The 14,107-nt window shown below is 43.7% G+C and overlaps 1 protein-coding gene and 1 long non-coding RNA gene across 4 annotated transcripts in view; one reads left to right on the top strand and one right to left on the bottom strand.

Moving 5' to 3' along the window:
- The window catches only part of PRICKLE2 (prickle planar cell polarity protein 2), a 347,003-nt gene extending 345,222 nt beyond the window's left edge, over window positions 1–1,781 (bottom strand). The window contains exons 1-2 of one of the 2 annotated variants that reach the window (XM_063661879.1): window positions 1,528–1,781; window positions 782–867 (exon numbers count right to left, since the gene is read on the bottom strand). In XM_063661879.1, the coding sequence (XP_063517949.1) occupies window positions 782–867; window positions 1,528–1,677 (236 nt within the window). In that variant the 5' untranslated portion in view covers window positions 1,678–1,781. The remainder of the gene's footprint in view (window positions 1–781; window positions 868–1,527) is intronic. The other variant, XM_063661880.1, reaches the window with a different exon arrangement.
- Window positions 1,562–12,399, top strand: LOC129034183 (uncharacterized). Of its 2 annotated transcripts, none has more exons than XR_008501771.1 (4): window positions 1,562–1,712; window positions 4,824–4,899; window positions 6,820–6,937; window positions 11,064–12,399. It is a non-coding gene; the product is annotated as an uncharacterized LOC129034183 (long non-coding RNA). The 2 variants fall into 2 exon arrangements; XR_008501770.1 differs by having other exon boundaries at window positions 4,824–4,993.
- Window positions 12,400–14,107: the final 1,708 nt, after the last annotated feature.

Here is a 14,107-nt window from a genome sequence, read left to right as displayed (position 1 = left end):
TTGAGTGGTGGAGAAAGGGGGAAAGATGCGCTAATCCAAGAGAGAATGTGTTATGATATTGCACAATTTTCTCCTGTCACCAGTTTTTCCTTTTTATGAAGACGCCAGGGAGGATTCACCTCTTGCTTGAAATCAGCAAACTGACAGCTTGTAAGCCTGCACCCCAACTTTTCCCAACCAGAGCCCCAGCAGCCAGATGCATTGGGAGGGCACCCAGCTCCCTTGTCTCCCAAACGTAATCATTCCAATCCAAGCTGGGGCTTCCTGGAAGTCAACACTCAAGGCACATTTAATAAGAAACATCTGGCCACCGAAGAGGGTTGACACGGCGCAGGCGGGCAGCAATGGATTTGCGGTTGGGACCCAGAGTTACAGGCGCTGAATTAAAAACACAATTGGAAAACACCAGCTAGTCCAGGGAATCCTACACAGACAGCACTGTGGCACTTGGCAACACTGCCATGCCCAGGGTGAATTGTTTTGGAGTGAGTTACCTAGACACATAGTGCCCGTGCTAGGGATCCACAGTTCTCTCTCACATCAGGGAAACGCAGCCTTGAGCCCGGCTCTCCTGCATCTCCCAGTGTCTGGCCACCACTTCCACCTCCAATATTTGTAGCAGATGTAGCTCCGCTCTTAAAGAAACAGCCTTTGCATTCTTTCCATGTGACTTACAAGTGAGATTTAAGGCGGGGGGAATATATATATATATATATATGTATGTATATTACATATTGCATATTTTTTCTTGCTGTAGTGTTGTGCATTTAAGGCTTCCTACCTCCATTTATGCAAGGCGAACCCAGGGCACTGGTCACCACAGGCGTTACATGGCTGGCCTCGCTCTATCCGCCCCAGTCCGGTCAACTTCAAAACAAAAAGACAACACACGCATGTCTCCACCACAGGGTCCGCCTCCACAGCCCCACTCGTGTCCCTGGCAGGATGGCCTGCCCCTCCCACCCCACCTCCTGTGATTTGAGTCAACTGCTCTTCTTCTGTATGGGGGACACGGGGCGGGGCGCTGCCAGTGCCCCAGGGGTGGTCTCCCGCATGTTTGGGGAAGGGTGCGCGGACCCAGGCAGGCTGCCTCGGGCATGGGCACCACACCACCAAGAAATGGCCACGGCTGGGGCTTTGTCTCCCCCTGACACCTTGGTCACGGGTTTCTAAGAAACAAAAGCAAGACCATTCAGTTCCCTGGAGTCCGCAAGAAGCGAGCATCGCGCCCCCGCCCTAGACCGGGCTGGTGCTCCCGGAAAGGGGGCAGCAGAGGACACCCCAAAAGACAGCCCTAAAGTCCAAGTCCCCGCTAGAGCTCCAAGTGGCTGGACGCTGGAGCTTTGGTGCTGGGATTCCGATTTGCCTGGAGGGAGGGGGCTTTCCAGGGATCCCCCAGACTGTGACCCTGAGGGCCACGGTTCGGGTCTCACTGTCGCCCAGCCGGGGGGTCGGAACTTAACCCCTCCCGCGCCTTGGAGCGCTCTCTCGCGCCCTGGACGCGCCCCGCCCGCGGGGCCGGCTTACCTGGGGCCACAGGTGCGCAGCCGCGGGGCGCAGTGGGGCTGCGCGCGGGCGCTCGCGGCCGGCTGGAGGTGCCTGGCGATCGGCCCCGCTCGAGCGGGGGACACTCACCGAGCGGCTGGAGAGTCTTTTCCGGGAGCTCCGGCTGAACATGGCCGGACGCCTCCTGCTCGCAGCGCCGTCCGTCGGTCCGTCCGCGCCGCGGCCGGGAGAGCGGGTCGCCTGGGCGGGCACCCTCGGCGGCCGCTGGCCTGGCTGTCTCCGCCTTGCAGCCCCCGGCTCGCTCCGGAGCGCACGCCCTCCTCCCTTCCCTCTTCCTCTCCCTCCCCGCCCGCAGGTCCCTCCCTCTCTCCCGGCATCCCCCCGCCCTCCTGGGTTCGCCCCGCGGTCCACCGGCTCTTCCCATCCCTCCCCCGCACCCGGCTGGGGCCACTTTCTCCCTTTCCCTGGCTTCTAGGCCCACTGGGCACAACTCCCGGCGCTCACCTGGTCCCGCCCCCGAAGGCTCGTCCCTCACCCTTGTCCCCAGCCTAGGGGCAGGGACCGTTTCACACCCCCCTGCCACTGTAGCTGGGGTAGGCGAGTGGAGATGGAAGGATGAGGGTTGAGTTTGTTTAAGGTATAATCCACATACAGTAAATTCACCCTTTTTTAGTGCACAGTTCTGCCAGTTTTGACAAATTCGTACAGACCTGTAACCACCACCACAATCAAGCTATAGAACAGCCCTCTCACCCCCGAAAATGGATTATTTTAAAAGTTTGTACCATGCCTAGAATCTAGTGTTCATTAGGTGTTGGGAGAGGGAGAGGAAGAGGAAGTGGAGGAGGAGGAGGAATTATGCCCCTGTCTAACTGTACAATGCCTGGAATATAGTAGATGCTCATTAAGTAAGTGTTGATTCATTGCATTCAAGCTTTGAAGCCATTGCGCCTTTAGTGCCTTTTTAATCCCATTACCTTTTCCGTCACTTACTAGTTGGTGATCTCCTCTTTGTACCTCTGTCTCCTTATCAATAATAATTTTTTAAAATGATGTAACAAGAGTCCTTATCTCACACCATTGTTGAGAGAGCTGAGTTGGGGCATGTATAGTTATTATAACAGGCACAAACTCAGGCTCATTAAAGATTAGCCGTCATGGCCTGGCATGGCTCACACCTGTAATCCCAACACTTTCAGAGGGGGAGGCAGGACAATCTCTTGAGGCCAGGAGCTCCAGACCAGCTTCGGCAATCTGACTAGAACCATCTCTATAAAAAGTAAAAAATTAGCCAGTCATGGTGGTGTGCACTGTAGTCCTAGCTGCTTTGTAAGCTGAGGCAGGAGGATCACTGGAGCTCCGGAGTTTGAAGTTACAGTGAGCTATGATGGCCCCACTGCACTCCAGCCTGGGTGTTAGAGCAAGACCCTGTCCTTATAAAATAAATAAAAATAAAGATTAGCTGTGAAAGAGGGAAAAACCTAGTAAGTCTGAGAGGTTCAGGCCACATGCCTGCTTATTATTGATGTTTCTACTCAAATATCACCTTCCCTGAGAGAACTTTCCTCGCCCCCGCTGTAACATCTCTCGTACTAATATGATCTCGCACACACTAATATGTGTAGCATACATTGAAGTGATCTTGTTTGCTTATTTATTTGTCCTTACCCAAACTCAAGTTGCACAACAGAAAGGACATTGTCTTCTTTGCCTCAGTTGCCCTAGAGCCTGTAGCAATGCTTGCCTCTAGTAGGTTCTGTATAAATATTTCTTGAAAGAAGACATTCTTCTCGTTGTCAAAAAAGATAACTGTCCAAACTTAGTGTTTTACAGATGAGACACTGAACTTTGATGAAGAAAAGGTGTTTGCCTGGAGTGGCACAGCAAATGAGTGGCAAGGCCAAACCACCTACACCCCAAATTCAAAATAATAGGGGCCACAACTCAGACACACCCAGTGTATCAGTGTCAGCTGATTGTCCTCATGCCTAGACAGTAAAGTTCGGTTTGGTTTCTGGGCTGGAATTAGGGTGAGGCAAAGAAGGCCTTTACTTTGGGAGCAAAATGTACTGGGATGCTAAGAAACTCAGTAACCAAGATAAACCATGTTTTTATTCAATATTCTAAAGAATCAAAGTTAACACCAAAAAAACTCCATGACGAACAGAATATCATTTTAAACAAAGACAGGATTCTACCCTATACTTATATAACCCTGCCTCACTCACCTTACCTTAATCCTGGCCCTGGTAAAAATGTTCCAAAACTCAGGGACATTAAGGATAGACTTCCTTATATTGCTTTATCTAAGTTACTCACCACCAACTATCACCATTAGATGATATACCCACCAGAGGGTAAATGCCCCGGCTTTTCTATCTCTTCATTAGCCCAGGCTTAGCACAGCGTCTGGCTCATTTCAAATGCTCAACAAACATTTGTTAAATAACTAAATCTAAGGCAGCAGATTAGGCAGGGGGAGGGGGAGGGGATGTTAGCAATCACAGCCCCAGGTTATAGTCAGTACCAGGGCTGGATGCTCACCTGGCTTTCTCAGCAGGGCACCACACACCCAGCTCTGTACTGCAGGTGGCCTTGTATCTGGAGGAAAATGCCAGGAGGTTAGGGAAGTGCTCATATTGTGATTGTGGATATCGCCTATTAGTATTTTAATTATGAAAATTCTTAGCAAAGGTCAATAACAAAATTAGTGCATTACAAGTTTCCAACAGATGGAGGGTGAATATCTTGAGGAAGTGTTGCCTTATTCAAATTCCCTCAAAGGAGCTACAAGAGCTGGGAGCAGGTGTCTTGCCTCAGATGTGGCTGGTGGAGGGTGCAATGATAACAACATCATTGGGAGCATGTGTGGAGTGTTTCTGGCCTTTAACTTTTGTTGTGTGGTCAAAGAGGAGATGCCAAGAAGATGTGAGTGGACTTTAAATGTTGTATGAATAAGCCAGGTGCATCTGGCCCAATCCCAACCCACAAACAGTGCTCCAAGGGTTTCTCCTGATGCTTGCCATAAAAAGAACCCCCTCCTAAGCCCAGTCTCCACTGCTCTATTTCCTGTGAGTTTGAGCCAGTATTCTATGGGCTTATTTACCCCTGAGGTTCATGTATGAGAGGTAGTGTCTTCCTTATCTATTCAAAAACCACTTTATCTTGCTTAGAAAGACAAAGTTTAGTAACCCAGGAAGGAAAAAAACATTCTTGCTGTCAGCTGCAGGTGAATAGTAGACAATTTTCTTTTGCTTTATCACTGCATTTGCTCTTCATAGACATCTTTGATGTATGTTCTTTCTTCATCTCTCAAGGCAATACAGTTACTAAAGGAACTTGAAGAGATCCTCATACACAATTGTCAACATGGGAAGACGCCTTTGCTATAATGTAAGGTGGAAAAACAAAACCCGAATAGACTGCCTGTAATTGCTCCTAAAATATGCATCAAGAAACTGGAAAGAAATACACAACACGATAAAATGTATTGATCGTGAAATTATAAGGTTTTGTTTCCTTTCTGCCCCCTAAATCTATTTCTTATAATGAACCTCTGTTCATTTCATAACCAGAAATGTAAAAGTATTTGTCTAAATTGAGAATTGTGCCCTTGTTGCCTGAGGTCTTCTTACATCAAATCTGGATCAGCTGCAGCGAGAAGCTCTGTGTCTCCCCTTCTCTTGACTTATATATAGGTTCCTGTCTTGTGTAGTTTGGCTTTTCTATTTTTTTGTTTTTTTGTATAAATCTGTGACTTTTAAGCCAGGCAAAGCTTCGGACCCACTGTTCTCAGATACCTGCGGGAAACCTCAGCAATGTGTCCAAAAAGTACTTTCTAAACTAGGAAAGAACACAGTAGCTCAGAGCAGCTTCACACATGTGCACACTTATTTCCGTGACCTACCAGAAACAACTCTGAATGTGGCAAAAGGGGTAAAATCTCCCTGAATAGTAGCCAACACTTAGCAGCTCTATCAAAGTGTCCTCTGAGTCAGAAGTCTACAAATGGTGATTTTAAAAAGAGTATTTAAAGCCATAATGGTGGGGGAGTTCAGGATGACTGGAAAGATGGTTTTTTTCTTAATGGTGGGTTTATAGAGGGGCTTTCCTTCTCCTTCCCAATGAGCACTCTTCTGTAGTCTATACATTTTCTTGTCTAGGCATGAATCAGACATATGTCATCAGAAAGAATTAAATCAGGAGATAACTGGAATAAAGAGAGCAGTGCAGGTGGGATATTTCACAGGATTTAAATAATCTTAAATGTATAAGTATATCCTAATATATTTAAAGCAAAAATATCTGAAAAGATATAAAGTACTACACTAAACAGCATATATATTTCTCTTTGAAAAGCCTTGGAATTGTATGGTGCCATGGGCTCAGCTTATCCTGAAAAGCAAATTACAAAAAAAAAGGAAAACTGTAGTTTGAGGGACAGTCACGACAGTGTTGTTTCTAAGACGAAAAGAAAAGTCACATGTAAATACCTAACATTAAAGGATCCATTAAGTAAAAATAAATAATAGTACATCCTTCCAATGGCATTCTGCCCAGATGTTAAAAATGATGTAGGATATGAGAAAATTTGTGTGAATAATGTTCCACTTTACAACCAGGCTACAAAATAACAATATGAATTTACATTTGCAAAAGATTTAGGGTACCTCTTATACTTTCAAAGATACACACATATTTGGAAAAAAGAAGTCCAGCGACTATAACAAAAAATGTTACTGGTTAGGATTGTTTTAGGGATTGAATTTCAAGTGATTTAATAGTTTCTCTTTTGCTTATCTAATTTTTAAAAATGGAATGTGTTTTCCTTTTATAATAATTAAAAGTGAAAGTATAAAATAATTACTTGACTTTTTGAAGTTCTTGAAGACTAAGAGTTATCTATAGATGATAAAATATAGGGGGCTTTTGTTACTTTCTCTTATCTATATATTTTTAATTTCTACAGGAAGCAAGTATTGTTTTGAATTAAAAAACACTTTGAAACTGGAAATATAAGTGGGTTTCAAATATTCATAATTATTGTATACAACAAATACTAGTTTTCTTTAGAAAGAAAAAATTTCAAATTTTATTTCTTCACAATTTTGTAGAGTTGTTTTCCCCATGAACATATGTGTCTTTTGTAATAATAAAAAAAAAAGTATATTTTTGGTGCAGCTCTTCTGTCACTGCCTTTAACCAGGGATTTGAGGACTTTTGAGTACTGTGCTCCCTGTTTTCCCAATACTCCTAAACAAGCACAAATATGCAAAGTTGACTTTTTGATAATCCCTTTCACTTGTGTTCCAGTCTACTGTTTGCAGAATACATTCAAAAGTATTATATTGGGACTCCAAGACTCACAGTGAGGTCAGAAAAGGAAACAAACACTCGCTGAAGCTGTGTGACTTCCCCGACAGGTATGCTGGTAAGAGAAGGGGGTTTCAGGAGGAATGAAGCCTAGGTTTGTTGTCCCAAGTTTTCATGATCCCTTCCCGTCTTTGGGGATAGCTTTCGATTAAGATGTTCTCTCTCTCTCACACAGACACACATGCAAACACACACAAGACTGCCCTGCTGTGCGCCTTCTGGGTGCACCCAGTGCCCCTTCACACAAAAATGCATTTGAAGGACCAGCATGGGTCTGAGGTAACAGCATATTTTGGGGGAGTCGAGTGGACTTTCTCTCGCTGTTTTCCCCTTGACTGCATTTGTTTCCCCATAATCCCCAACCACTCTCTCCAGTTCACCTGGCAAAGCTGCCCCTTTCCCTGAGCTTTCCTCCAGCCTTTGTATCATTATTTTGCATTGGCTGAGTTTGTCGTAGCTTCCGTCAATTGAATAGAACCATGAAAACGGGAGGAGAGGCAGTTTCCACACACACTATTTCCCCTGTTTCACTAATCTATGCTTGAGTGTCATCGAGAAACCAATGTTATTGGTATGCCACACAGAGCTCATTTTTCTCCTCAATTCTAACTCAAAAATAAATTCTCTCTCTCTCTCTCTCTGACATACACACACACACATACACACACACACACAGACAGAAAGAGAGAGAGAGAATGAGAAAGAGAGAGAGAGAGACATTTAATGGCCTCTGTCTCACTGAGATTCAGAATTACTGAGTGGTTCCCAAACTTTCTGTGCTATACTGTCCAATAGTAGAATTTTGGAGAGTTCAGTTGAAGGGATTAAAAGACTCAAAACAAGACCAAACAGGTCAGTAATTAGGACAAAGCAATTGCAACTGTAATGTAGGACTGGTTGTCCTTTTCACTCGGCCTTTATCGCTAAGCCTCTTTATAACAATGTCTCTCAAATTTGGCTGCATAGCAGGAATGACTTGGGAACTTTAAGAAAATTCTAATGCCCAGGCCACACCCCAGGCCAATTAAATCAGAATCTCAGGGGTACAGCCCAGCCATCAGCATTTTAAGAACTCCCCATGTGATTCCAGGCTGCAGTTGTGTGGCAGAACTGTGGACTGCATGACCTTTTAGGCAAAGGTTTTTCATGGCCAGGTTCTTTGGCTGAGATTTGAATCTGCTATGCTTTCTTCTTCTTACCAGAAGCTGTGTCCAGCTTGACACCCACTGGAATGACCTCATCAACAGTAACAGTTTATAACATATATCTGAAGAGGGTAGGCCTGGGGTTCTGCAGGGCTTTGTGTTTGCTATGCCTGGGTGCAGGCAGCCGAGTGTGGAGCACTTAGGACAGGGCTAAACCCAGCTGTCTTGTAAAGGAATAAAAGAATGGGTGAGGGCTAAGGAGGGTGACAGAGGAGAATCACCTTATTGGCTGTGCAGACACGGATTCGGGGGAGAGATGTGTCCAATGGGGACTGCTCAAACAAAATGTTATTCAGTGCCTGAGGTAGCCCCACCGCAGGATGTAAGGAATCTTCTGTAAAACCATATTATTTTCAGATGCTTGACGTGCCTAGATCTTAGGGAATCCTGGAAGAGGGCTGAGCTTTGTGTTGAGGCTGGCAAAGGGCCATGTCTGAGCTGGCTTCTGGTAATAAGAAGGAAGTCTACACCTGGGCTTCAAGAGTGTAAAGTCAATTACAACAAATTAATTAAGCTCATTGGTCAGAATGTGTTGGAGCACTTGTGCTGGGCTCATGGCACCCTGTAGAGATCCACTGGACTGAGGCCTGGTTAATGCTACAGAAAAGGCTGGCTTCTGTACTCAAATGAACATCATTCGACAGCTTCTGATCACAGAGGACAACCAAACTGACAATGTTAATGAAATTATTAAAAAGTCTCCAGTTCCAAAAAATAGCATGAATTTCACTTCTCACATTTACCCTAGCTTCCCAACAGACAAACAGGTTGCGTTAAAGGCCCAGAGCTGAGTGATTATTTCGGTTGAGGCAGAGTTTTCATGTTTTGGGAACAATTTGATCAAATGGTCTGATTTTTCAAGGTTTCAACCAATTGGCCTGTCTTACCTGCAATTTCCATGAAGTTTTTCTTTTTCTTTCCTATCAGCCCCCTGAAAACCAAACCTGACATAATATCTTGATAAGGCCCGTTCCTGATTCTTTCCATCTGGGAAAGTTGTCTCATTTGTCTAGCCCAGCAGTTCTTAACCCTGGCTACACACTAGAATAATCTGGGGAGTTATTTTCTTTAATATGTCATGTCTGGCCCCATCCTAATCAATTAAATCAGTATTCCTGAGACCAGACAATGGCTAGTTTTTTTAAAGCTCTCCAGGTGAATTTAAAGTCTAGTCAGGATTGAAAGCCTTGAATCCATCTCTTTTCCCATGATTTCTTCACTCATCCTCCTAGATTTTCCTTCTCTGTGCTCATGCTACATTATCCTCATCCTACCTTCGTACCTGCCATCTCACTATGCAAAGTAGACAGTATATCTCTTTTGCATAGATAACAGGAGAAGGAGACAGATCAAGACGAGACCTTCAATTCTTTGCTTCTCAAAGGTGATGTCAGAGACCAGCAGCCATGAAATTATCCGCAAGCTCATTCAAATTGCATAATCCTAGTAACTCAGAATCTGCATTTAAACAAAACCCCTAAGCAATATGAATGCACACTGGAGTTTAAGAAGCACCGTTCCAATTAACCCATAACACATCCTCCTTAAAGGACCATCCTACAGCCCCTCTGTGATTTGCCAGAGTGGAACTATGTGGTTCAAACCCTCAGTCTCCCCAGGTATTGGCTTTGTATGAAGCCCTATTTTAAATGCTTCTACAGACCACCATTCATTTTAACCTTGCTACAGCTCTGTGGGACTGGCTTACTATTATTCCTAACTGGGATAAAACAAGGTTCAGAGAAGTGAAGTGACTTGTCTAAGCTAGTGACGGATTCAGGATATTAATACAGGTTCCATTTGATTCCAAAGTTGGTTCTCTTTACAATAAAACAGATGTCACCATGCTTCATGTAGAAACAGGTGGGCACAGAGTAGGTGAGACAGCTGGTGCAATCCTAGCTCTTCTTGCTTTGGACTGAAACTTGCAAGACCCTCTCTCTGCTGCTGCCTGAAACTTGCAAGACCCTTACTCTGCTGCTAGCAATGAAAGAGAGACCAGTTGTCCTGCTCCAGCAGCAAATCAATATCTCACCTTGGAAATGACTAAAAAAAAAAAAAAAAGTGGTGTTCTCATCACCACTGAGAACTCCCCCAAGAGAGCACAGTCTGTTTGGCCTCTTGGCAGGACCCTTCTGGATATGTAGTTCATTTCCTCTTCAGCAGAGAATTTGGTCTCTTGAGTATTAAAACGTATGCTTTTCTTTTGTGTTCTCTTTTTGCAAGCCAAAAATCATCCAACCAGACAACCGTTTCTCTGTCATGTATGGGACATGTACAATTTTAAATGGTTGTTAAAAAAAAAAAAACAATTGGAACTTCAGTTTAAATGGACTAAAACTTCCTACGTAGCGTGCAACTGGGGTCAGTATGGCCAAGATGTTAAGTGCCCGGGAAGTCACCTCTTTTGTCTTTTAAACAGGATAATCAATGCCATAGACTAGGTTGAAAACTAGATCCAAGCAGAGGCCCCTCGCATTCCTTGGGCATGTAAAATGGACAAGTAGTAGACTGAATTGTCATTTCTTCACAAAAGTGGTTGCCAGGATTTGGGTCTGTATGAGTCAGAGCAGCCTAGCTAGTCCAATGAACGGCAAGTCTCACAGGCCTATCAAAAGAGCTGTTTCATGCTTTTGCTCACATCATAGTCTGATGCAAGTGAGGCAGGGGAGGGGGTGAGAGGAGGGGAAGAGCAAGTGGGAAGGTAGTGCTCTGCTCTGCCCAGACATTCAGGCCAATAATTCTTCTAAGGGCACATCTGCTATCTTCCAGAACTGCAATGTCCAATATGGCAGTGATGTCATATGTGACCATTTACATTTAAATGAATCAAAAGTAAAAATTCACTTTCTCAGTTGCATTAGCCATATTTCCAGTTCTCAAAAGCCAGGTGACTAGATTCTACTATACTAGATGCACAAAATAGAAGATTTCCATAATTCCAGAAAATTCTATTTGACCGCTTCCTCTAAATTTCAGAGTGCTCCACTGGATTGTCTGAATCTGACCTGCAGACAAGAAAAGAGAAGGTGAAGAGTCAGTGAGAGTGATGGACATATTTTCCCCAAATTTCATTGGCACAAGCTTGAGACATGGCCTCCTTTACTGCAAGAGAACTGGGAAGCATCATCCAGCTTTGTGTCTAAGAAGAGGAGAAGCACGGATAGGCATGAGCCCTTGGGCATCCCTGTCCCAGTGGCCTTATCAGAATTGCAATACTATATCTCACACTGCATTCCTTGTATTCCTAGGAGAACTGGCCAGGCTTCTAAAGAACATAACCTTATTTTGGATTAGGCCTCAGAGATGTTAACTCTTGCTGTCAGTAAGGGTTGACTCAGATGCAGAAACTCAGACAATATAGTTAACTACTTCACTTGAAAGAGAAAGCCTCATATGACATTCATCTCATCAATGGCAAAGTGTATGAAAAAGTGATTCTGTTTTTATATTCTAAATCAGGAGTTGGCAAATTTTTCTGTACAGGGTCAGATAGGAAATATTTAAGGCTTTGTGGATCATACAGTCTTTATCGCAACAACTCAACTCTGCAATTGTAGTACGAAAGTGCCATAGATGAAGGAGAGTGACAGTGTTTCAATAAAGCTTTATTTACAAAAGCAGGCGGTAGGTCCAGCTTGGTCTAGCATTGTTTGCTGGCTCCTGCTCTAAGTCTTCAACAGGTCCTCTTCACTTCATAGCAGACTCACCTTTCTCTTCTTCCCGTCTCCTCCAAAAAAGAATGGTAAAAAGAAAAATGGAAATGTTGGTATATGTAGAGAGCCAACATTTTGCAGTGCTAAGCACTTTACTCAAGTTAATTTAATTCTCACAACCCCTTGAGTAAGATTTTTATGGTTGCCCATTTACTGATGAGGAAGCTGACACACAGAGAAATTAAGTCATCAGGTTTAGCTCATGAAGAGACTAAGATTCTAAGTGTGACGACATAATTCACTGTAAGTCACTGGTGCATGAAGCAGTATTGTTTAATATCCCCCACATGGTAATCAGGGAAAAACTTAGCCATAGACATTATCAGAGGGAGGGAACTAGAGCAGGGCATGGGGAAAAAAAATACATACCTGAGTTGGTAGTTGATGGGATTTGTTTGTGAACACCTATGACACCTGTTAGGGGTGGCAAGATGGCAAGAAGAATGAGGAGCAAATGTGTAAACCATGTAGGGGTCTGTGGTCTTGCAATGGCAGATGGGGAAGTCATTATTGTGATGAACACAAGGCTTATTAATGTACAACAGTGCCCAGTTTTAACCCTTTCCTGTCATTTTCAATAAAGGGAATTTTGTCTTTGATATCTGCTTCTCCTTTCCCCAGTTTCTGGCTTAGAAAAATGCAAAATCAGGATGTTGGGCAAAAAGAAACAGGCCCAGGTAGAACAGAAGAAAGGAGGAATGATTTTTGTTTATTAGACATTTCATGGGCTCTCGTTTGTTGTGAAAAGTCGGGGTAATGGGCAAGGCAGAGAGAGGGATGAAGGCAGTCAGAGAGGCAAAATCAACCTAAATACTGTATTGCTGAGAGAGAACAGAGGTCAAAGACAGAGAGCATGAAAGGGCAAGTGGGCTGCTCTTGGAGATGTTAGGGTTTGGGGTGGTGAATGAGAAGCTCTGGTATAACTGAGCAAGTCAAGAAAGAAAGAGAAAAGGATTTTGAGAAATGCTACCATGGGTTATCAGTTGGGCCCCTTATAACATTCTCTGGGTATTTCAGGTAAAGTTTCCATTGTAATTATTTTCGCTTTGGAAGATGTGACTCTACGCAGAGATTGGACTACGTGGGGCCTTGGGATTTATTTGGGTTACACTAGCAAAATGTCTCCATTTTTTGCTTCCTGAATTGGAGGAATCCAGATTATATGAAAAAAAAAAAATTACAATAGGCACAGCAGTCCAAGAATGGAAAAGGCTAGCTCTCGAGATAGAAAATTTTCCATCTCTACAAGCGTTCAGGTAATCACCTATTGTGACATTGAGGAGGGAATGCAGGAGCTGTAGGGAAGTGGGTTCCTCAACCTGGCTGAGCATCAAAAGAATCACAGCTTTCACAACCCACAGCCCCAGGCCCCTTCTATTTCTGTCATGTTGTGGAGCGCTGACCTTTTACAAAAGCTCTCCAGGGGATTCAGAGCTTTGGGAACCAATGATGCCAAGAGCTGGGCAACGTGATTTCTACTGCTGCTTCCAAGCCTGACAGCATTATCCTCCACGAACCTCTCCTTTGTAAAAGCATAACATCATAGGAGTATTTAGCCAAAGCACATTCTGTTAAAAGGGAAGTGTGCTTAAAGGATCTCTCAAATAAGGAAAGAGAAATAGAAGGAACAAAGTCACTGTGAAGTTACATCCTGCTTCTTTTTGGGTCTCCTTGGATGATATTTTAGACACATTAAAGTAGTGCACTGATTTATTTATTTTAAGGGCTTTTTTTTCCAGGTCTTTGGGGCTCCACCCTTTCTCTGCATTCACTCCTTAAACTCCTTTAATGAGAAAATAGTGCCAGGTGGAAAAACAAAAATAGAGAAGAGGTTCTCAGGCCAGTCACAAAAATTATTCTAGAATCCAGGTAATTGTGGCTGAGAGGTGTATCTGGAAAATGGTGAGTAAATTACATTTTTGTAAATGCAGCCCTACGTGGAAAGCTGTGAGGCAGCTCCTTATGAAAAAGGCTAAGTTAGAGGAAACTTTCTATAAACCGAGTGGGTATCAAGATTTTTATCTTTAAGGTTTTCCCCTGAATTGCAAAAGTAATGTGTCTATTTTAGAAAATATGGGACACACACTTAGAAAAACAGAAGAAAAAAACTTAAAGTACACATAATTCCATCACTGCAAGAAAACAATTTTAAATATTTTGGAGTATAGCCTTCCAGATGAACACATATATACACACAAAGATACATAAAACCTTTTTCAAAAAATTGGGATCCAACTATACCTATTTCTTTGCAACCTGCTTTTCCCCCCCACTTCATCTGTCATGATTATTTTCTCACACCACAAA

Source organism: Pongo pygmaeus, chromosome 2, assembly GCF_028885625.2.
Source record: "Pongo pygmaeus isolate AG05252 chromosome 2, NHGRI_mPonPyg2-v2.0_pri, whole genome shotgun sequence".
Classification (NCBI taxonomy): domain Eukaryota; kingdom Metazoa; phylum Chordata; class Mammalia; order Primates; family Hominidae; genus Pongo; species Pongo pygmaeus.
Note: the sequence above shows the minus strand (reverse complement) of the source record. Positions and strands in the feature narration are given on the sequence as shown.